Source organism: Mastigoproctus giganteus, chromosome 2 (genome assembly GCF_048544385.1).
Source record: "Mastigoproctus giganteus isolate SK-2022 chromosome 2, ASM4854438v1, whole genome shotgun sequence".
In the NCBI taxonomy this organism is placed as follows: Eukaryota; Metazoa; Arthropoda; class Arachnida; order Uropygi; family Thelyphonidae; genus Mastigoproctus; species Mastigoproctus giganteus.
This window is the reverse complement of record NC_143576.1, coordinates 20,461,926-20,485,221: the sequence shown is the minus strand read 5'-3', so window position 1 is coordinate 20,485,221 and position 23,296 is coordinate 20,461,926. Positions and strand designations below refer to the sequence as shown.

Here is a 23,296-nt window from a genome sequence, read left to right as displayed (position 1 = left end):
ATCAGCTCAGATCCAGTGGCTTTAGTAAACAGATAATAATGCTAATAAAACTGTCATGCGGATCCACGGCACTACACTCTATCTCAAAAATGGACTCCCATAAAGATCTTGCCATTGGATTTGAAAAGAACCTCTTCAAAAACTATCATATGATTCTTCCTCGGAAAATCCAAAACGCTAGATGGGTCATCAGGCAGGAAAGTACCTCCATCCTGACCAAATCAGTTATTAAATAGCGTCTTCAGAGATGCACCTATCTCATCCTTACCCACAGAGAAATATTGAACCCTCAGGTCAAGATGGTATATCCATTTACGATCTACAGCACTAAGGTGTACGATAACTTAAAAATTATAAACCCATTACAGCAGTAACCGATCCTTCTGAGCTCACAACACTTTTCGATTAAGAAATTATTTAAGAAGCAAGCATCTTTAAACATCCAAACAGACTGCACCAAATGGAAAGCCAATTTCCTAACGATGCGTTTCAACCAATAAACCACTATGATGTGGACTGCCAGAAATACATAGCCAACAAAGCCTACAGAGATGAATTGGTAGACAGCTGTTATCGACCACGATAACATAAAAATAATGGACCAAACAATAAAATCATTTAAGCAAAGCAATAGTTCCATATATAACAATCAATACAATGCATATTCTCCGGCCATAATATTCCCTCCCATAGTACACAAGATCACAAAAAAAATCTATGATGGTAAACTAGCTTCACGAAGACGTGCTCTCTCTCTCTCTCTCCCCACAATGATGCAAGGGATTTTTATAGGATTTTCTCACAACGTGGCCAAGGTAGTCAGCCTCAGGAGAGGGCTGCATGGTTTTTCTATCGGAAACTCGTGTGTTTCGTTTAGCAAACAACAAACTGACAGAAGCATACACAAAAACTGATCCTTCGTAGTCTTAGTTGACGCTACACACACGCACGCACACGCACACACACACGCACACACACACACATAGCTTAGGCAGTCAATATACCTGGTTCACAATTAAGAACGGACACCGCATTTTATGTGGTGGAGTACGGAGTCGAACTCGCAAGTATAGAAGTAGACTACAATAAATCTTTTATTTATATTCTTAATGGCGAACTGTGAGAAAGTCCCGTCTTATTTTCCGGTATCCTAATATGTTTTTAAAAATATTTGAAGTTTATTTATTTATTTATTAATCCAGGGTCTAATTAGTGGGTCGGAAAATTCGTGGTGGCGGGTCATTTGTTGCTGACCACCACCGCTGTAGATGATAACAAATAACACCTCCGATGATGCTTCTGTGGTATAACTGCATTTTAAATAACCGACAAAAGGTGTCTGAAAACTATGCGTTTAGTAAACATTAAAATTGAGGACTTAAAGATATATTTCATTATTCACAACTATCATGAAGAATCCATTTTTTTAATAAATATTAGCGCAACACGAAAGTAGAGCACTTATTACTCGTATCTACTTCATAACATAAACGCCAAGCAGCAACCTGGCGTTTATGTGATGAAGCGCAAACGTCGGTGTTTCTTAAAATGTGTTTTTTTTTTTTTTTTTTTTTTTAACATTTTAGAATTACGAGGATAACTGCGGATTTTTAAAGGTCTATGAATAAAAACGATGTTTCCTAGGTATAGGAAATAAGTCTAAGTGAATAATATTGTCAGACACACAACCTTTTTTCCTTTTTTCCTAAACAAAAAGTGTCCAAGAAGGAAACATATGCAAGCGAGCCAATGAAGACTTTTTTTTAATAAAGGACGCAAGTTTAAGCAGCCTGATCACATTATGGTGGTGCATAAAGATAAAAAAAAAATACAATATCATTTAGAATTTCCGCCGACTATCTGCATTATCTACGACTTCACTTATTAAACTTCTTTACGTGCTTTGAGCGCAGAGAGCTGGTGGTAAAAGCTACCAAAGCAGGGCAGCTACATGTGGCAGAAATCGATACACAGCAAATTTTTCATGTACCTGATCTCTTCACCGAATAAAAACAGCGAGTGGTCGAAATGGTAGAACGTGAGTACTTCCACGGGGGTGAAAGTATACGCATAATCCTTTGCGTCTCATTCCTTTGTGACTCTCAGACCGCGATGGATTAGAGACTCGATCGCAGGGAGAGTGAGCTTCCGAAATGTCTTAATTCCATCCCATTAACTCTTAATGCTCACAAATCGGATACAGAAAGTCTTTCGTGTCGTAACCAGACTTAGCCTTCCTTGTCCACATTGCGCATATTCGATTCCACAGAGAAACGAAAGCGGATTCACAGCTCGTCTGTTAGCTGGAAGGATCAAGGATTAATCTGAAAAGTCAATGAAGGCCAAGCGACAGTGGAAGGTCTATGACAAAGGAAAATAAGCAGTTAATATAAGACTCTTCCGGCTTAAGCAGAGAATTTTTTTTTCCCTTCTTTTTGCTGGTGGTGATTGAGACACATTTTGACATCCCAGTCTCGCTCTTTACATAATAGCCCTCAGTCTCTACCCCGCATTGAGCCATGAATTCGGAAGGGCAATTTTTTTTCTTTATAAAAAAAGTTATTACAAATATTTTGGGACGTTATAGGCTACCCATCATGAGTGTCGTAAACGATGTTCTTTATCACCTTCAAAATTGCTTTACAGCTTGGAAAACTTGTTAGTGGAAAAATCTCTCTCTCCCCGAAAATTGATAATGACCACATTTACACAATATGTTATTATTAATCACATGACACAATAATTACGCATAATATTATGCGTAATTATAATAAAATGATCAATTACGTAATCAGCGAAATTCGCGAGATGTAAGCGAGAAATATAGGGGAGATGGAGGAAGAGGAGTAAGATAAGTGGCAGGAATGTTAGGACAATAAATAGGATCGATAATTAAGGAATTTGAAATGGGAAATGAAACGCAGTAAAATAGATATTGTGGAGTTGTGTGACTTCTTTACCAATTTTTATTAAAATATTTTCTATTGGGTAAAAAATTAAAACACTTAAATAATATGTAAGAAATATTTAAGAAATTTCTAGAATATTTGAAAATATTCCAGTAAGGTGTAGAAGACTCCTAAATGTGGTAGAACATTCGGAATTAGGCTTAGATGGACGTCAGATGAACTAATGAGACTCGTGGCAGAGAAGAAAAATGGTGACACAGAAGCCGATTCTGCATATCTATAAACAATCTTTATTTATAGGAAACTAATAACGCGTGCTGAAACTTTTAACCTTTTTTAACAGCCTTTGGGAACACTCTCCGCCGTTTTTTTTTTTTTTTTTTGTAAATGACTTCCGATGTTTTCCGTCATTCGGACTTCAAATTGGCGAATAGTTCAGCTGTTGTTTGAACGGTCTTTATTTCACAGGCACCCAACGATTCAATTCATTCAGAGGTTCTCTATAGGATTAAGGTATTCATGAGTGGGTAACACATTGGACATAATCACCGTCCTAACTACACGGATTGGATAAGGCCCGTTGCTGACAAGAGGAACTTTTATGTTTTTTTTTTTTTTTTTTTCATTCAGTGTCTCATTTAGTCGGTCTCACGCAGGGACAGCAGGATTTTTGTCCGAGAAATTTCGGTAATCATGCGGTGTTCAAAACAGATAAAACGACCAGAAAACATGCAATTTATGGACATATTACACAAGGGCATATAAGTTAGTCCTTGGACGGCCCTAATATGACAGGTTTTTTTTAATAGGATAGACGTGTCTGTGCACAGTGGTTATAATCATCGTCCACCCCACCACACAGGTTGAAAAAAAAAAGTCTGTGTCGAAATCAAGGACGCAAGGAACTTTTATAGGCTTTTTTTTTTTTTTTTTTTTTTTTCGATCCTTGGCTGAGTTAGTCAGTCTCAGGCATGAAAAAAAAAGTCTAACTCCGGGAAACTGGGAGTTTTTGTCCAGCAAATCGACCAGAGAACACACGTCTTATAAACAAAATACACACGGGCAGATGAGAGCGCTCTTGGCCCTAATACAACAGATTTTTTTATAGGACTGAGGTTAGACGGCTGTCCAGTTCAAATTTTTGACGCTCACGTCCACAAACTCACAAAGGGAGTAGTATAACATGGAGAGTTGTCCTGCTTATACACGTATGGACCCTCCCCGACGTGCTACCACAATGCAAGTAATGCATTATTCAGGAAGTCTAGACAGACCTCAGCATTCATGGATTTGTCCAAAATTACTAATGGTTCCAGGCCAAATTACGAAAAACAGTTCCACACCCACATCCTGCCCTTGCCAAACTTCACTGTTGTACAGTCGGGCACCCGCCTCCCCTTCCCCCTGTAAACAACCAGCTGGTAGAATTACCGTCCTCCACACACCAGGTGGAAAAGACTATTCCAGTAGACGATGCGAGGAATTCTTATGGTCTTTTTCACAACGTGGCTGTCAGGCGGTCTTAGGCGATGGTAGCAGAGTTTTTTTCTTCCAGAAAACACAAATCGACCACAGAACACATGAAATTTACAGACAATATATACGGCGCAATATGGTCTTAGTCGCTGATGTGCCTAAAATCTTGGCGTCTCCGTAGCCAGGTGGGAAGGAGCAGCAGTGCGTACCACACGCTTCTTGATTAGACCGGGGTTCGAGCCCGTCACCACCAAATATGGAGGATGCGGAAAGGTCAAGGAATGACCACCGCATATTCCGGAGCAATATGGCCTTAGTTGCTAATGCTCCTAAAAACCAAACAACAACAACAACCTAAAATCTTACAACTACAACTTTTCCGACGACCTTTTTGACCAGGATTTAAACCACAGGATTGAGTCAATCTGGAATGAAAAGGGCAGAGACATTTTTGGGCTTTCTTCTAGCTATGACTTTATTAACCAGCCTCCGGTGAAGGTGTCCTGACAAAAATATTCCATTTTTCTTCTGTCCAATTGGAAGAAAAAGTTCTAAAAGTAGGGCGGTTGCCCAAGTAGATTAAACAATCCGAAGCCGCATATTTGCGTGAGGAAGCAGTGAACGTGCTAGATGGCGTATAGCATTAGTCGGGGTGGTTAGTGGATTGTGTATGGCTGCAGAACCGTGGTAGCCCATGTCCTGCAGCGTCCTGAGCACTGTACTGGTGCTTACACGTGTCACAATCGTCTAACTGAGGGTGTGTGTTGTGTGTTTTGCGACTACGTTGACTCCTGCGTTCTGAGCGGACGATTCTTTGCAGGGATCTCCTGTTGCGTTCCGTCAGCATCGGAGGTTTTCAGGGTTGTTTAGTGACTGTTTCAGCATCACTCTGCTAGGGATCTTCAGTGCTACTGAAATGTCACATACACACCGACTGCTTATGTGGAACCCTATTATCATTCCGCGCTGTAACTCCGTCGATGAACTATCACACCTTATAGGCTTTCCTATTTCCGCTTACGAATTGGCCGTCAGACCAGCACAGCATGCCTGACGGCCAATTGGTTAACGAAAATAAGCAAAAATTCGCAAAATTTTAAAAAAATGAAAGAAATTCAGTGGTAACGTTGTGTTATTATTAATTATTATTTTTATTTATTTATTTTATTTTATATTTTTTTTTTTTTTGAACAGAAAAAAACGAAGAACTGAGTTTTTGCAAAAAGAGGGCGAACCTCTTTGTCACTAAGTATATTATGACGCGAGACGGAGAAGAGTTAAATAGAGTAAAAAAGATAGAAGGTATACGATCACAGGAAACATCCTTCTCTCTCAAAAGATCCAACTCCAAGAACTCGCCTCTAAGGCTTGTTTTTATGTCCAACTTATTTGAAAGAAATATGGTTAACTTGGTCATAACAGTTGAAACATCTTTTTATAAAGATATTGGCAACTTAAGCGGAATCATGGATAATGATATTTAACTCTAAATTGGATATAAGGCCAAGCCTTAGTGCGTGAATCTTCTAAGTACCAGAATGTTCCCTGTGATCGTATATTTAACCCAGTAACGCGAAACAGTTTTTTCCCCCCTTTTGAAATCTATTGATATTTGATATTAGCAGCCCACTTGATCTGACTGAATATATTCATTTTACTACACAAACAGAGCGATATTTTCCAACACAGTTGGTATATTATGTCTGTAGAAGCATGTGTTCAAGGGCTGGCCTGCATATTTTCAGGATGAATACTGTACCTCAGCCTCAACTTTGCAGCTCAGCCTCAGAAGGGAACTCCACTTGAAAGACCCTTTTCCGAAACTCCAAATCGTCCGTGGGATTTCAAAACAGAACGTTAGAACTAATTTCTTTTATCATAATCTTTTCTTAAATAACTTGACCTTGTTTATTTAAAAATCTCTCGAAATTATTAATAATGGCGCATATTTTTGATGTGTTGTAATAGTTCACATACGTAAACTTGGAACATAAAAATTTACGTTCTTGTTTATACTCCGGCACGACCACCAGGTCAGTGGAGTTTATAATAAAATACATCGGCACTACTCTGGAGCCAGAGTAGCGCAGATTTCGAATCTCCGAGACCGTACCTTCTTGAGCAGCCACTTCACTCGTTTCATAACTTTTTGCTTTGATCACATTCAGCAAAACAAGACCTTGCTTTGAGTTGAGAGATATCACGAAGGAGTCTAATCACCAACAAGCCAACCACCCATAATATTATGCAATGTCATGTTCACAATAGCTGGCAATCTATTCATTTTATTGTACCTATCTATGTGAAACAGAAATAATAACACTTACCTTTTAATTACCCTCTGACAAATCGATATTTATACCGATCTGTCAGAGGTAACTAGGATCAATAAAGAAGAATGAGAAAGAAGTCTCGTGCAGAAAAATAATTACACTTAAAACGAGAAACGACTACTAAGGAAAACTTTAACGAGAAGAACACGGTAACGATGACTTGTTGATGTATAAATCAGCCCATAATGATCATAAATAGCTGAGATTATACGTATAGTGAAGGAAAAGTTATCATCCGAAAGGTCCTAGGTGCAAGAATAGTAAAAATGCAGGGAAAAAAAAAAAATTCTGGCATTAAGACATTTCTTTTTTGCAAAACCTCAGTTCTTCGTCTTTTTATTTTCACATAAGAAAAAAATAATAATAATACGTTAAAAAACTAGTTCTGGCATACTGGCCTTAAGATTCCGAATCGATTTGTCACACTAGCTGGAGTCATATTTTATATTTTCCTTTTCCGAACATAAAGTAACCTCAGCAGTCATTACCATACTAGGCTGTTTGATTACTTGAAAAAAAAAAATAAATAATAATAATAAAAATAATAATTTGAAGGTGAAATAAAGTAACCGAACTTTGAGTTATCTAATTTCTTGCGGTAGTACAATAGATATAATCACTACTCTCCCCGCATGTGGTAGAAAAGATCTGGGTTCGAATCCTCTCAATGATGCGAGGAATTTTTATGGTTTTTTTTTTTTTTTTTTTCACAGTGCGGCTGAGTTAGTAGGACTCAGGCGAGGGTTACATAGTTTTCCACTCCCGGAAACTCGGTTTTCCGTCCAGCATACAATTTCGACCACAGAATACGCATGCAATATACAGACACGATACACTGACGCCTCATAGCCTTAGTTGCTTGGCGCTTAACAAACACAACCACCTTCACACCTAATGAAACGTTGGGTTGCACTGAATTTGAAATATATTGACGTTTCTTCATTGCACGACAACAAACAGCGGTTGTCGCCAATTGCCCCTGTAGCCAATGAAATTCATGACAGGTGACTATAATAACAGCTCTTCAACCAATGACGTGACACAAGACCAAATTTCCGAACTCGATATTGCGTAAGACTGCTTCTTATTATTATGTGATGTTTAATCTGAACTTCTTTTATTCGTAATTTAAACATTTAAAATCCTAAATAAGAAAAATACACTTAAATTATATTGCTAAAGCAAACCAGTAAAATGTACATAACATTGCCGATGCAGATGACGAATCGGAAAGGCGTTTTAGTACGCGGTCCATTCCGAGGCCTGATCTGAATGTGATTTATTTTGTATAAATAACTTTTTGTACAAAGAGTGAAAATCCAACTCTTCTTCAGTTTCCCAATAAGCGAGTCAAAACCAAACCAAACGGTGCAGAGGACATTTCTCTTAAAGTCAATCTGCACCGTCTCTTGTAGTACCAGTACAAGAGGGAGGAATCTAGTAAGACACGTTATTAAAATTTGAAATCTAAAATTTACGGACCTTTCGAAATATACCCTGGCAGGTAGAGAGGCGGATAGTGTCGCTTATCTTTATCCTTCTCCTTATGTGGGTTTTCCACATGGGAAAGGAGAAATGGTTTCGATTCCCGTCAAGGTTTAGAAACATTTCCCCGTGATCAAACTGACTACAGAATACACGCATATATTTCACAGCTTTCCTGCGTGAAAAATTGTTTTCTTGGTGAAAACCGTGCAATCGAAACTCACCAGCACGTTATTAAAAAATCTCATAAAAATGTCTCCTGTCAAGAAGGGGTGGACTTTTTCTGAGCCACTGAAAGAAAAAAAAAAAAAAAAAACACGTGCTTTAATGACTTTTTTCTACGCCACTGTTTCCCGTTATGATGAAAAAATAATAATAATAATAAAAATAAAACTTTTAGGATCATTTTCACACCATAACCGAGTTTGCTTCTCTGGAGCGACAACTGTATGTATTTTTCATCCCAGAAAATCAGGTTTTTCATTAACATCATTGTCCGAATATACGTAGAATACCATTAATAAGAATAAAATACACGAAGGATCTTCTTATGACGAATTGAAATTGACATATCCGAATACAGGGGCGTCTGCATCCAGGCGCCAACACTATTTGAATAAAGTCCAATTATCTCTCGCCCGCAGACCACGTGAATCGGACCGACGCAATACTGTATAAGTGCGCAGCGCCCCTGAATTACCCCACAAAGTCAAAATACGGGATCCAGTCTCTAGTTCTCTGGGAGTTGTTGTTTTTTTTTTTTTTTTTTTTTTTTTTGGTAGTTGTTGGCGCATAGGCTTCTGTGGCCATAATGCACCTCCCAAGGTTTTTGCAGTATTTTGATCCAAGCCCGAGGCGGGAATCGAACCCGCGACCTTTGGGTTGCCAGGCAGGCACTTTACTCACCCGGCTAGCCCGGTCGGCCCTGGGAGTTGTACGCGTAAGCATGCGGCGTATTACGTGTTTATATATATCGTGTTAATATTGTCATATTAAACTGTGTTTGTGTTGTAAAGTAAATAATTTTAGGATTAGGCGATTCCTTAAGGTAATTTAAATGCATATAAAAATTAAAAATTCTACAAAACCGTTTTTTGTTTATTAGAAAATAACTGAAAATGGATATACGAAAATTTTTAAATAAAAACAAAACTATTGATGTCGGCGACAGTAGTTCTGCAGCAGATACAAATATATCCAGTGAAAATAGTGATAATATGAACAATACCAGCGACGATGAATCTCAGACAAAAAGATCGAAAATTAGTACAAGAAAATATAATGAAGATTACTTAAATTTTGGTTTTACGTGGACAGGGGACATAAATTTCCCCTTACCTTTATGTGTTGTATGTGGACATAAAAAAGCAAACAGTGCAATGGTTCCTAGCAAGCTAAAACGCCATATGGAAAAAGTTCATCAAAATTTGATGTCTAAAGACAAAAGGTATTTTGAACGATTAATGACAAATAGTACCAAACAAATACAAAAATTGGAAAACACAATAAAAGTGTCTGACAAAGCCCAAATTGCCTCCTATGAAGTAGCGCAACTTATTGCACAAAAAGGGAAATCTCATTCGACTGGAGAAACGTTGATCGGTCCTGCTTGTCGTATAATGGTGAAATGTATGTTCGGAAAAGATGCAGAAGCTGAAATAAATAAAATTCCTCTTTCCAACGATACTATAAGTCGAAGAATAATCGATATGTCGGAAAATATAGTAGAAAATGTTCAACAAAAACTTGATAGTCAAATTTTTGCTCCGCAAATAGATGAGTCAACAGATATCAGCGGGAAAGCATAATTAATGGGATCTGTTCGATTCATTAACGGAGATTTAATTATGAACCAATTTTTATTTTGTCAAGACTTGCCAGGAAGAACGACAGGAAGGGAAATATTTAATTGTGTAGATAACTTTTTCGAAAAGACAAAGTTATCATGGAATTTTTGTACAGGCATTTGTACAGATGGTGCCGCATCAATGATCGGACCTGAAAAAGGTTTTTTGGCGTTTGCAAAACAAAAAAATTCAAATCTTATTTCTACACATTGCATTATTCATCGAGAAGCTTTAGTAGGCAAAACTCTCCCGAAGAATTAAGCATTGTACTAGATGACGTAATAAAAATTGTTAACTATATTAAAAGCAGACCTTTAAAATCACGAATTTTCAAAGAATTATGCGACATCTAACTAGAATTGTTTATTACTACATCATGATATTCGTTGGCTTTCTAGAGGAAAAGTTTTAGCCCGTGTATTTGAATTGCGAGCAGAACTTTGTACATTTTTTAAAAATGAAATAAGTACCACAGGAAAACAAAAGAATCGTATGAAAATACGAAAATTTTATGATTGTTTTAACAATGAATTGTGGTGTGCAAAACTGGCTTACACACAATATATATTTGCACATCTTAATATTTTAAATACTAGTTTACAAGGGCGAAACGAAAATATCTTAATATCAACAGATAAGTTAATTGTTTTTGATAAAAAATTATGCTTGTGGATGAATAAACTTGATGAAAATGATTTAGCTATGTTTCCTAAGATTCCCGAACAGATGAGAAATTTTCTTGCACCGGTGGTGAAAAACCATTTGGATTTGCTTCAAAAGGCAATGGAAACATATTTTCCATCTATTAAATCGGAAAAATATGACTGGATTCGAAATCCTTTTATTAATGATACATCAAACTGGAATCTTTGTCTTGAAGAAGAGGAAGAACTGATTTCCCTTTCATCCGATCGAACATTAAAAATCAAACATTCGGAATTTCATTTGGATACTTTTTGGATTTCAGTCAGAGATGAATGTCCAAAGTTATCTAAAAGAGCAATAAATATTTCACTCCAATTTTCTACGTCGTATTTATGTGAGTTAAGATTTTCAACTCTCACTAACATGAAAAATAAAAAACGATCAAGATTGGAAAATGTCAAAGATGACCTGCGAGTTGCTCTGCCTGAAATAAGACCTGATATAGCAGAAATAACAAAACATCGTCAATCACATATTTCACATTGACTATAATTTTTTAAATAAAAATTCATTTGATCTCTATCAAATATTTGAATAATTTAAAGCTTTGTTGAAGGCATACATATTTTCTTTTTGTAATTATTTATTTAATTATTTTTATATTTTATTTTGGTTGTAAGAATTGTTTGCATAATACAGATATAATATAAGTATAAATAAAAAAATTGTTAATATTATTTTTCGTTCTATTTATTTAATTTAGAAATTTCTTCTTCTATGACTACGTAGGTGTGCCGCGAAATTTTTACTTCTTTGGAAAATGTGCCACGAGAGTAAAAAGATTGAGAAACACTGGACTACGTGTTACTTGCAGACAGTATACTAACGGCCCATGTAGTGTGCGCTCAGTAAAGCTATTATTCATGTCAAACTTTGGTGCAGACCGTCTGCTTGGCAGACATTGTGCAGATCAATGGCAGCACCCCCCCCCCATGGATTTCCAGATTATAGACCGGTCGATTTTTGGGTTATGGGACTACCTCAGGTCTTGTGTATACAAAGATAATTTTCCATTTCTGCCATTACTGAAAGTTCCAATACGTAAAGACTTTGCAGTTAAAAAATAAAAAAAAAAAAGCCTGAATTTTCTAATTTGTGTAAGACGCCAAGCAGAAAGTTTGCACTAGAGGGCATGGGTTCATTTGTTACATATTCAATTATTTCTACAATCATCGTAAGTTGGTTCTCTGCTATATGGAAGATTCACAATAATCAGTACTCAATCGCATTCCTGTTTCTCACGGTCTCTAGTCCCTCTCTGTCAGCCTTTCCTTCTCCCTCTGTCTCTTGCCGATCACTCACATCTCTTAAACCTCTCCACCCTCAGAATACAACGAATCCAATTTTCTTTCTTTTCTTCATAGCCTTTACCATACTTCGATTTTCTCCTACCCGCCTCACTACTTCCTCGTTTCTAATCCTCCAGAAAGGCGAAAAGAATGTTCGTCTTATAAGACATTATTGCAGTCCTCTTAATACTTTGCCGTGATTCATCAGAGTTTCTGCTGCCCTAAGACAACGGCCTATCACGGTTGTAATGAGAAACGTCTGTCCAACACTACTTGATGAGAGCACGTTCATCATTCGGTGGATTAGCAAGGATATTACTGCTGCTGTGACTTTGTTGGGTAAATAGCGATTGGTGAAATCAGACTAGAGGATCTCATCTGATGTTTCGAATGGAGGTAGACAAATTTTCAGGTTCACCCAGAGATCTGTCTTCATTCAGTGACTCGCGCATCCTGAGTTACACGCTTCAATTATGTATTCATGAGTAGTGAGCGAGCCGCATACGCTCGATTAATTAATTAAATAAAAAATACATAACAGATATAAATGAACAAAATAAATAATTCATAAAATTTAAAATTAATATCATAAAATGAAATTTATGCAAAATTGAAGTAACCTAAAGGATTTTCAGCGATGGAGAAAGTACGAGTAATTGGGGGATTTTTTTTTCGTATTTCTCTTTTTTATTTTTTGGCAGATGCGGAAAAAGCCCGCTTTCTTTTATCATTAATAATACTATCACTAAATCTATATGAACTCTATTTCATTCATTCCTTTTCGGTGCCAAAAAAAAAATTGTCTTTATGAGAAGAAACAAAATAATTCAAAGTAATCACATCACGAGAAACTGTTTTTAGTATAAACTTATCAAATATATTTTCTTTTCTTTTTTTATCGATATCGAACTTACATGTGGTCGCATCAAATCAGCTAAGTTTACAATTGTGAACATTTCAATAAAGTACCTAATTATAAAATATTTTGCTACTCTTTTTTTAAATTCTGTAACAAAATGTTTTACGTAATGTCAATTTATATCCGAGGTCCATTATCATGAAAAATATTATTTCTCATACCTCAAGGACGCTAGGCATGACCAAAAGATTCAATAAAACCTTTCCATCTGAGAGAGTTCTTTTCACTTTTTACAAAGAGTTAATTCTTTCAATACTACATAACGAGATGCGATCTAGTCCCTTAATCAGAAATATCTCATTCATAGCATTGAAGCCACCAAAATTAAATTAGTAAAATATACATAATGGAAATATCGAATTCGTTTCGACAAGCATGACATGATTATCTTGTACTTTGCAAGCGTTACAGCCTTATGCCTCTAAAAACTCGAAGAGATCTCCATGGAGTTTTGTTTACTCGAAAAAATACATCCCTCAATCGAAAAAAATCTGGTGATTCGCCCAAATTGATTTTGAAATAATCTCTAGAATAAATATGAAAACTTAAGCTAAGTTTTGCCATCCCTCAATTTGAAAAATAACTCCTTTTGTTCCCTGATACGATATCTATCTTTAATTGACTATGCTGTAGATGTTTTCATCTCTTACTGGTTTTAAGACGCAGCCGATTTCTAAACCAGCGATAAATTATTTTAATTATGTCTAAGTGATTTCAAACTATCTTTCCGATTTTTCTGCATTAAGGCTTGTCCCTGTTCTGCATGTTTTAAAATAAAGTAGACAAAATAAATACAGTGTATACGTTTTAAAGCTCTTTTAATTTACAATTTATACGTCATCTATGAGGGACCAACTTTTAGCACCACTGTTTTACTAAATTTTCAAATGCAGCGAAAACACTTCATTATAAATAAATAATACACATCGTCCAGTCAAAACATTATGACGTAATCGACTTAGGGCATTATGGCCTTAGATGCTAATGCGCCATAAAACAAACATACTTAATTAATAGTGATTAAGTCCTCTTGTGGCCAGTGCTGCCGTGACACTGCGAAGCATGGACTCTATAAGGCTACTGAAAGTTGCAGAAGGTATGTTGTATCATGTCGCCAAGATTTCGTCCAGTAGATCTGCCGTAGTCCGCGGTGGAGGATCAAAACACCGGATCTGTCGATCCACGTAATCTCAGAGATGTTCTATGAGACTCTATCAAGGCGAATTTGAGGGACAAGTTGGCACCTGGAAGTGTTCGGCGAACCATTCTCGAACAATACCGGCAACGTTGTAGGGTGCATTATCCTGCTGGAACACACCTGTACCATCCAGGCATAGGCAGTCACCATGAAGGGGTGTACTCGTCAGCCACAAGAAGCAGGTAGTTTTTAGAATTCAGAGTGCATCTAGGGAAATGAGGACCCCAAGAGAGTCCTAGAAAACATCTCCTATACCAAAATAGTGCTGCCACCTGTCTGTTTCTATTAGAACCAGGATATCGGCGTGATTCCTCTCCGCAGTTTTTCGTCATACTCTCCATCTACCGTCCATATGTCCTAGCAGGAAACGATTCATCAGAAAAGGCAACTTTTTTTCCAGTTATGAATGGTCCACTGACGCCGTTCAGTTACAAACTTTAGGCGTTGTTGGCGATGGGGGTGGCCTTATAGATGGGCAGCTTGACTGGGCATCTACTCCGGGAATCTATATGAAGGAGGGTTCAACAGTTCGTGACCCTCCAGGAATCTATATGAAGGAGGGTTCGACAGTTCGTGATCCTCCAGGAAATACCGCTGGTCGTCCCCTGGTTAACGTTCACGATCATTTTTCTAATTTATTGTATTAAGCTGTCCCCGCCAATCCTTGGCAGCCTCGTCAAAGTTCTTAGCCGTACCACCGTTTTACTTCTATCGGCTCGCACAAGGCAGGCTAACCAACGTTCACCGTGGCCATCAATGAGACGTGGGCCAGATTGGCCCAGTGACTGCTGCTCTGTTCACTATCCGTCAATTCTTGGAACACCTTAATTACAAAACTCCGAAAAAACCATAAGATTCGCAGTTTCCGTAACACTGCCACCCCTTCAAGCAGTACCCGACAATCGTTCTATTTTCGAAGACCACCAGATCACGTCACTTGCCCATGTCGATCAAGTACTTTGTATGGACTGCACGCCATGAACCTGCAGTATTACATTTATCGGTGTTCTCTGCGAAACGTGTGCCACCAGGCGGAGAAGAACCAAAGGTCTCTAAAACACGGGGATGGTCGTACTGTTTTGACTAGGAATTACAGTTCTCGTGAAGGAGGGATTGTCTAGTTGAAACAATGGCATATCGAGGATTATCTTTGTGAAGCTTTAGAGTAAAATGTCAGCAGAGGAAATTAACTTTTGTTTTTGCTAAACTTAGATTTATGTTCCTTATTCTCAATGCAAAGTTTTTATCTACTTATTAATTTTATACAAATTTCGTTAGAAACTTTCCAAGTCATTTTTTAAACATTTATTGCGGAGAAATTTGCAAAATGTCCGTTTTAGCTGCCATGATTGGAAAAATAAATATTCCATCTGTGAAAAAAAAGTGTTGCTCCACGCTGCATAGCTCAGACCTAGTTTCTGTCTCCTTTTCTACCCCGCTTTTAACTTCATAAAAAATGCTAAGCGCTTGAAACCCTATATTCCGTTCACTCATCATCCTCCACAACTCATGCATTATGAAAGGTAAATTTGAACTTCCCTGGTCGGAAGTGATGAGGTGAAAGGAAAGGAATGATGGATGATTCCATTTAGCGGAAATTTCTAAACGATGGAATGGTTTTAACTGCACTGCATTACTTATAAAATGCTCTCTCTCTCTCCTTTCCTCATAGCGCCTGCACAACAGGAGTCAGTATACACTCGCAAACATGCTTCGAGAGAAACAGACTCTTATAAGCAACTACAGAGTTGAACCAACTAAGAATACATGAAAATGCAAATATATATTTGAATAAGAATAGGGTATGAAGTGGTAACTTCATACCCTATTCTTATTGGACTGTGTGGGAGGGAAGGTTTGGTCACGATAAGTTTTTAATGTGTATTTTGCTGCAGTTTCCAAATAACATAAATATTTAGGACAAAAGCCCCAAGCTACGAATATAATACCATTACAGTACAGGTTAGGCCAAACGCCTCAGATTTTTAAGTAGCCATCACTAAGTTTCGTGCGAATGCATTGTCAATGCTTTGCAATCTTGTACAGTGTATTGTAAAAGCACTTCACGAATTTCCGTTATTTCACTAAAAAAATGATATTAACGGCCCCCAACTGCGAGTGTAAAATGACTGGAAAAGTGTGTGTGTTCACGGACCGATTTTCATGTTGTACTGCTGAAAAACCCTACACCCTCCGTCTGTTGCGATCGGCGGTTACAGGATTCCCCATGAATTATTCCGGTTTTTTTTCAGACAGCACAATATGTAAATCGGCCCATGAATATCACTTCTACAGATATTATACAGCTTAGACTTGCTAATTTGGGATAATTTTATCAGAAGTTGGTGATGATTGGACACTCATTGGAATCAAATATACCCTGCTGGACATTGAACGTGTTCCTGTATCTAGTGTGTGTAAATTCTTGGTGTTTTTCTGAAGACGTGGAACCTGTTTATAGCATGATTGGGATAAAAAAAAAAAAAAAAAAAAATTATAAGTGCTTGGAGCAATGTCTACAAGATATAATTATATTTCATAATTATTAATGTCTATAGCAATTATATCAATTATAGCAATGTCTACAAGATATAATTATATTTCAAGAAATCTTGCTGATCCTAGTTTCCAGGATGGAATCCTCCGTGGGATTATTTCCTACAGCATGAGAAGTCAGTCCACTTCTCCACCTCTATCTCCTTTAGTCTTGCTTTATTTCTTCTACCTCTAACTATTGGAGGGTTCCTCTGTTTGATCCTCCTCTCTTCTATTCTTTCCTACCTCTCCAGCTCCCAAACTCCTCCTTCTATAGCCGTTTCATTTCATCCTAATTTGGGCTCTCTCGGGTCTTTTGCCCTGGGTTAGTCCAGCAGGTAATAGTAGATCCTGGCCGGTGATAGTGCTCACTCATCGGTGTTGGCTCACTCATTGTGAAGGTAGCCACAATAAGAGATAAAATCAAACGATGCCTTTACACTACTAATGATGTAGTTAAATTTAATGGTAAACTATGGTGTATTTACACCGATATTATATAGCCAACAAACAGTACTTACAGAATTGTGATTTAATGACTAATTGTTGTGTGGCGCCATCTAGTATTCAATATGGAAGGTATCAATAAATCACTAATGATAAGAGAATTCTTCGTTCTGTCGATATTAAAATAAAAACCAAATTCTAAGTCTGCTTCCTGTGATTATATAAGACACAATAAGAGATAAAATCAAACAATGCCTTTACACTACTTATGATATAGTTAAATTTAAGGGCGTAATAAATACACAAATCAAAATTTGTGTATTTATTATACAATTAGTGTATTATAATAAAATAAACATCGCAAGGATCGAAATAATGTGAAATAAATTTAACGCTAAACTAGGGTGACAGACCATGGGGTGGGGGGATGCGCCTATGGTGCAAGGAAGCCTGAGGTTTATGCTGCACCAGCCAAAAAAAAAAATTGAATTACCCTGAGAGAGAGAGAGAGAGAGAGAGAGAGAGAGAGAGAGAAAGAAAACAAGAGCCAGAACTAGAAGGGAATCACCAAGAAAGCGAAGAATAGTAATAGTAATAGAAGCATGTGATGCAAGAAAGCATGCGTATGAGCTTATGTAGCATCAGCCAAAAAAAAAAAAAAAAAACCACACAACCATTGAAAAGGCACTCTAAAAGTTTGTCTAGTTCCTCCTTGAATTTATTTAAGCTATCAACTTCCACAACGACAGATGGAAGTCTGTTCCAGCAATTAACCACCCGCTGGCTAAAGGCAAATTTCCGCACATCTATCCTTCCTAAATTTCAATTTATGCCCCCTTAGGTTCGTAATCTGAGCAAGTGGAAAAATCCCCATCAGAATTCAACGAGCTCAACCCATTCAAGGCATTATACACCTCAATCAGATCACCTCGCAGGTGCCTAGTCTCCAGCCGCTGCAATTTGCAGAGAGAGAGATTAAGCCTCTCTTGGTAAGAGGATCCCTTCATTCCCCTCATCAATCTTGTGGCCCTTCTCTGTACACGCTCAAGCAAATCAAGCATAATAATAATAATATAATATAATATAAAAATCTAGATCCTTCCTAAAATGAGGTCTCCAGACCTGTACGAAGTACTAAAGGCGTGGCCTGACCATTGCCTTATACAGAGAGACAATCACCTCCTTTCCCTGCTAGCAAAATTCCTATATATCATTGACAAAACTCCATGACCTGCTCTGGCAGCCCGTCTGCACTGCTCAGGGAAATTCATATTTGACTGCACAATTATTCCCAGGTGTTTTTCATTTTCTACCACCCCAAGTGTAGTAACAAACAGTTGCTACGTTTCTCTGAGGTTACTTCTACCAATATGCTGTATTTTGCATTTGTCAATGTTAAACTTCAGTACCCACTTCTCAGACCATCTGGCCAACTTTTCTAGATCCTGTTGCAGTAGCACACTGCCATTACTGTCATTAACCACCCTGCCCACCTTTGTATCATCTGCAAACTTCCACAATAAGCCTGATATACCTTCATCAATATCATTGATAAATATACAAAAGAACAGTAGGCCTAACACCGAACCCTGTGGGATTCCACTAATAACATTAGTCCACGAAGAGCAGACTCCATTGATTACCACCCTCTGTCTTCTCCCATTCAAGCACCATAATATCATCTTCACCTTCAAGTAAAATTATCACTCAATTAACCACAGGAACACAAAAATTCCACTCTAGATACAACTAAAATATTTTTATAAGAAAACATTTAACTTCAGGGGCACAAAAATTAAAATACACCTTACGATGGAAAGTTATTAAGTTGCAGTAAGAAAAATGTAGCCGACCCGGCAAGCCGGGTGGGTAAAGTGTCGGCCTGGCAACCCAAAAGTAGAGTGTGTAGAGTAGAGTAGAGTGTGTTTAGTGTCAAACGGCACCAGGGGTTTCCCCCATCTCCGCGTGCTATACATTGTGGGTGTGAAACAGAACACTGTCAATGCCAGAGGTTTAAAAGTGTATGGATTTTGTACATATGTAGTGTCGTGTACCGTTGTTCCTCTGGTCATTTAGCCGCTGGGCCCCTAATGGGACCCAACGTTGCCCCACTCCGCCCCGTGGAGGCAGACCAGGTACACTACTTAGTTATTTACTCTGGCAGGTCCTGCCACCTAATTTCCTGAGATTTCAGTGGCAAGGACCTAAAAAAAAAAAAAAAAAAAAACACGCTATAGATAGGGGTCAGCCAAAAAACAAAGGGAGTACTAGTCGGGCGATTTGATGTTGTTAAGTTTTTGGATGTAGGGCTCAAACAATTTGGAGTTGATTCAAACACTAGTTGAAAGTTAGAGAAGGGGAGGGAGACTGAAGATTGGGGGGAAAAGACAGAGTTACGGAGTCCATAGGGAAGATGACCCCAAGTCAGTGGAGCAGGCCCATGCCCCACCAGAGTGAAAAAGAGGGGTGGCGAGGGGGAAGGACACCAGGGATGAACTCCCCCTCCCGCCAGGGAGTGGAAGCAAAGGACCACGCAAGGGAGCGTGGCTAGGGAGGCCTAAAGGCAGCAGTTGAGCTGTGCTGGTGTAGGTTCTGTCACTCCTGGGACGAAGGAAGGAAGGAGTTTTTTCTTTTTTTTTTTTTTTTTTCCCTTCTCCTGAGAGGACTGTCATATCCAGGAAGTTTCTTACTTTGATCTTCAATGGGTGCTGTTTGGGTGCCTAACCCGTCTAGCAGTGAAGACAGACTGCGCAAACTCTGTAAAGGCGGCGTAGCGCTGCTCGTTCATCATAATCAGGTGTTCACAATTCCGGGGATTTTCTTGCATTTTAGTGGCAAACCTTAGCCGGAACTCGTCATATTCATGGCAATCATACATCACGTGATCCCACGTTTCTTCAGCCCCGCAGTGACACAGTGGATCTTCTTCTATGCCTAGGGATGTTAGCTTCGCTTTAAAGGGTCCGTGGCCTGTAAATAGAAATGTAGTATGGAGGCCTGGTGAGTACCAGGGAGGAGGCTTTGGACTGATGAGGTTCACAGAGGGGATGAACTTTTTGGTTATCAATCCTTTGTTGGTGGTGTCCCATGTCTCTTGCCAGGTCCTGTACATAATTTCAGAGATTCTCTTCCTTTCCTGTTTGGGGTTGTTATCAAGGTTAAGAGTGATGCCTGCTGTTTCGGTGGGAATACTCTTCTTCAATCGTTGATATAATCCTCTTCTTATTACCTCTAGGTGTAGGGGTATACATCCAGCTAGCACCTGCAGAGCTGGGGTGCTTACTGTACGGCACGCCCTTGTTACGGCAAGGAGCATAGAACGCTGTATGGAGTCTAGTTTACGGCGATTTCGGTCGAGGGAGGCCCTAGTACACCATACTGAGGCTCCATAGCAAGCTATTGGCACAAATATGGCATTATAGATGAGGGCCAGAGCCCGGCGCTTTAGGCCCCAGTCTGCACGGCTTATACGGATGATCATGGCCGAGTATTTTTTTATTTTCTGTGACATATATTTCAAGTGAGGATGGAAATTTAGCTTCATATCTAAGACGATTCCTAAATACTTGATTTCAGGGTATAATTTTATGGAGGTGTTGTCAATTTTGATAACCGGTGGTCTTCGTAGTTGGAGCGTTCCCTTGAGCAATATAGATTTGGTTTTCTCTCCCGAGATCTTTAGTCGGTGAATGGCTGTCCAATCCTGGAGCTTAGTTAGTGCACAATTTGCTCTCTCCTCTAAATCAGCTCTTGTGTCACCATGCACCACCAAAACCAAATCGTCAGCAAACGTTGGCAACCCAAAAGTCGCGGGTTCGAATTCCGCCTCGGGCTTGGATCAAAGTACTGCAAAAACCTTGGGAGGTGCATTATGGGCATAGAGGCTGATGCGCCAACAACTACCAAAAAAAAAAAAAAAAAGAGAGAAATAAGCAAGCAGAAAACTGATATGTCCATTATTAACTCCTAGCATTAACATTATTATTGGTATTGCATTAGTCTTCACTGTAACTTCATATTACTACTGATCACAATAAAGAAATATATACCATTTATTTTTCAGTATCCTCATTAAAAGCATTTATACAATTGTTCCATCTCGTTATCACATGAAAATCCAAGGAAAGACGAAAAACCAGAGTTTCTGGGAGAAAAAAACCACACAACTCTTGTCTGAGATCGACTAACTCAAAGCCCATAGAAATTCCTAGTTTAATTGATGGAATTCAAACTCAGGAGTTTTCGACCCAGGGCTGGAAGACGGTGATTTACAGCCATAGTAAGAATTTTTATTATTATGCAGTGAAATCTCCAATTATTCAAGGAAAGCATGCGGATTAAGCGGGAAAGCTGTAATGAACCTAACCACTTTCACCACTTCATCCGATATAACTTTCAGTTTATTATGTAGATTCTTTCTCCGAAATTTCTTTGGGACTCTACGACCCTATATTAAAAAAAAGGTGCTGTACATGCAACAAAATAGAGCAGCATGACATGTGATTAAAAAAAAAAAGAAAAAAAGTATGATGAAAGACTAATTTTAAGAAATGATCTAATTACCTTTTCTTCCCGATCACGTGATTTGACTGTACATGTAATTGATTTCTTTTTTCCGGGGATTATTGCAAAGCTCGTGTAATTTAGAAGGGATGAAAGGAGTTCATCCCTTCTAAATTACACGAGCTTAATATAGCAACAAAGTTCTTAATAGAATCTTAAAAGTTTCTTCAAATAAAAAAATATATACTTTTTTTAAAACATAAACTATTTATGGATGGCCGCGTGCACGTAGAGTTTCCTATACGTGCTACTAGCACGCGTGCCATTAGTTCACCATCCATATTCTAGCGCGACAAAAAGATACTCATTCAGGTTAACGCGAACATTTCGGCGCCTCCGTAGCCAGGTGGGCACACACGCTTCTTGAATAGACCGGGGTTCGAGTCCGTGACCACCAAATACGGAGGATGCGGAAAGATCAGGGAATGACCACTGCATATCCCCGGAGCAACATGGCCTTAGTTGCTAATGCTCCTAAAAACCAAATAACAAACAAATAGCGAACATTTCAAACAAGTCATTTCCATAGATGACTATTTAATCTTAATTCAGGTAATGATGAATTACGTTCCAAACAGTAATTGCATATTCTTTATAAAACTGCACAGCGTCATAGTGGCAAGTTTTATGAGTATATGCAGAGTTGGCTGAATTAAGATTAAATTACCATTGTCACAAAACAAAAGTTTAATCTATAAAAAAAAATCGCATAAATCACTTAACTTCTCCAAGAAAATTAAATTCCACATTGAATTTTACGTCGTTTATTTACTGTGCGATTCTTTCACTACATTAAAATCAGCCAGGATTAGTAACGGTGTGTGTTTGGGGATGGAGGTTCAAAATCTAAGTGACTGGGGGGGGGGGGGGGGTCGGTTTTGTCTAAAAAACAGCATATTAAAAAATTGCGGATTTTAGGGATGGGAGAGCTCAACTCCACAGGCTACACCGCTTAATATATCCAATGTAATTTTATAGTAAAATTAATCCGTAGTACAATTTGTAGCCTACCTGGTATTTGTGGAAGTCAGGACATTTTTTTTTTGGGATGCTCCGCTTGTGCAAAATCCTTGCAGGACCTTCCGGGTTTTGGAAAGCATCCGCATCCTTTTGAGAGTACAGTCTATGAAAAGAAATATACTTTAATAACGAAATAAACATTCAAAACAATACAAAATTACTGTGTGACTTACTAAATTAGTATCAAGAGATTGCTTGGAGGGCTTTTAGATGTTAATACCTCGCTGAATACGCGGATTACATACATCAAGTCAATATTCATATACTTGGCGTTTAGAACAATGGTTCTCAACGGGGGCCATCCCGTATTTCTGAGGGCCCACAGGTAAAAGTCGTAAAATTTGGGGCCTTGGAAACTGTTAAGTGGGCCACGAAAAGTTCACTTCTAAAATAAAATTATTACTAATATAAAAAAGAAATTAGTGAGATCCTTGAGGATCTCACTAATTTCTTTTTTGTCGCTAAACTAAGGGACAGTACTTTAATAATTGTAATGTTTTTTTGTTAGGAGCGTAATTGTATATTGTGAATAAACAAAATATTATATGAGTAAAAATTCTATTATAAATA

General features: G+C 38.1%; 2 protein-coding genes across 2 annotated transcripts; both read left to right on the top strand.

Annotated features, from left to right (window-relative positions):
* Positions 1-9,582: 9,582 nt before the first annotated feature.
* On the top strand, positions 9,583-10,011 carry LOC150089201 (protein ZBED11-like). Its single transcript, XM_090389786.1, has one exon. The coding sequence runs from the start codon at positions 9,583-9,585 to the stop codon at positions 10,009-10,011; it is 429 nt and encodes a 142-aa protein (XP_090245912.1).
* A 711-nt stretch (positions 10,012-10,722) lies between these two features.
* LOC150089200 (protein ZBED8L-like) lies at positions 10,723-11,241 on the top strand. The gene has a single exon (XM_090389783.1). The coding sequence runs from the start codon at positions 10,723-10,725 to the stop codon at positions 11,239-11,241; it is 519 nt and encodes a 172-aa protein (XP_090245909.1).
* The last annotated feature ends 12,055 nt before the right edge of the window (positions 11,242-23,296 follow it).

Excerpts from the sequence above, each read along its gene's own strand:
- LOC150089200 (XM_090389783.1), top strand. The coding sequence starts at position 10,723 with ATGAATAAACTTGATGAAAATGATTTAGCTATGTTTCCTAAGATTCCC.
- LOC150089201 (XM_090389786.1), top strand. The coding sequence starts at position 9,583 with ATGGTTCCTAGCAAGCTAAAACGCCATATGGAAAAAGTTCATCAAAAT.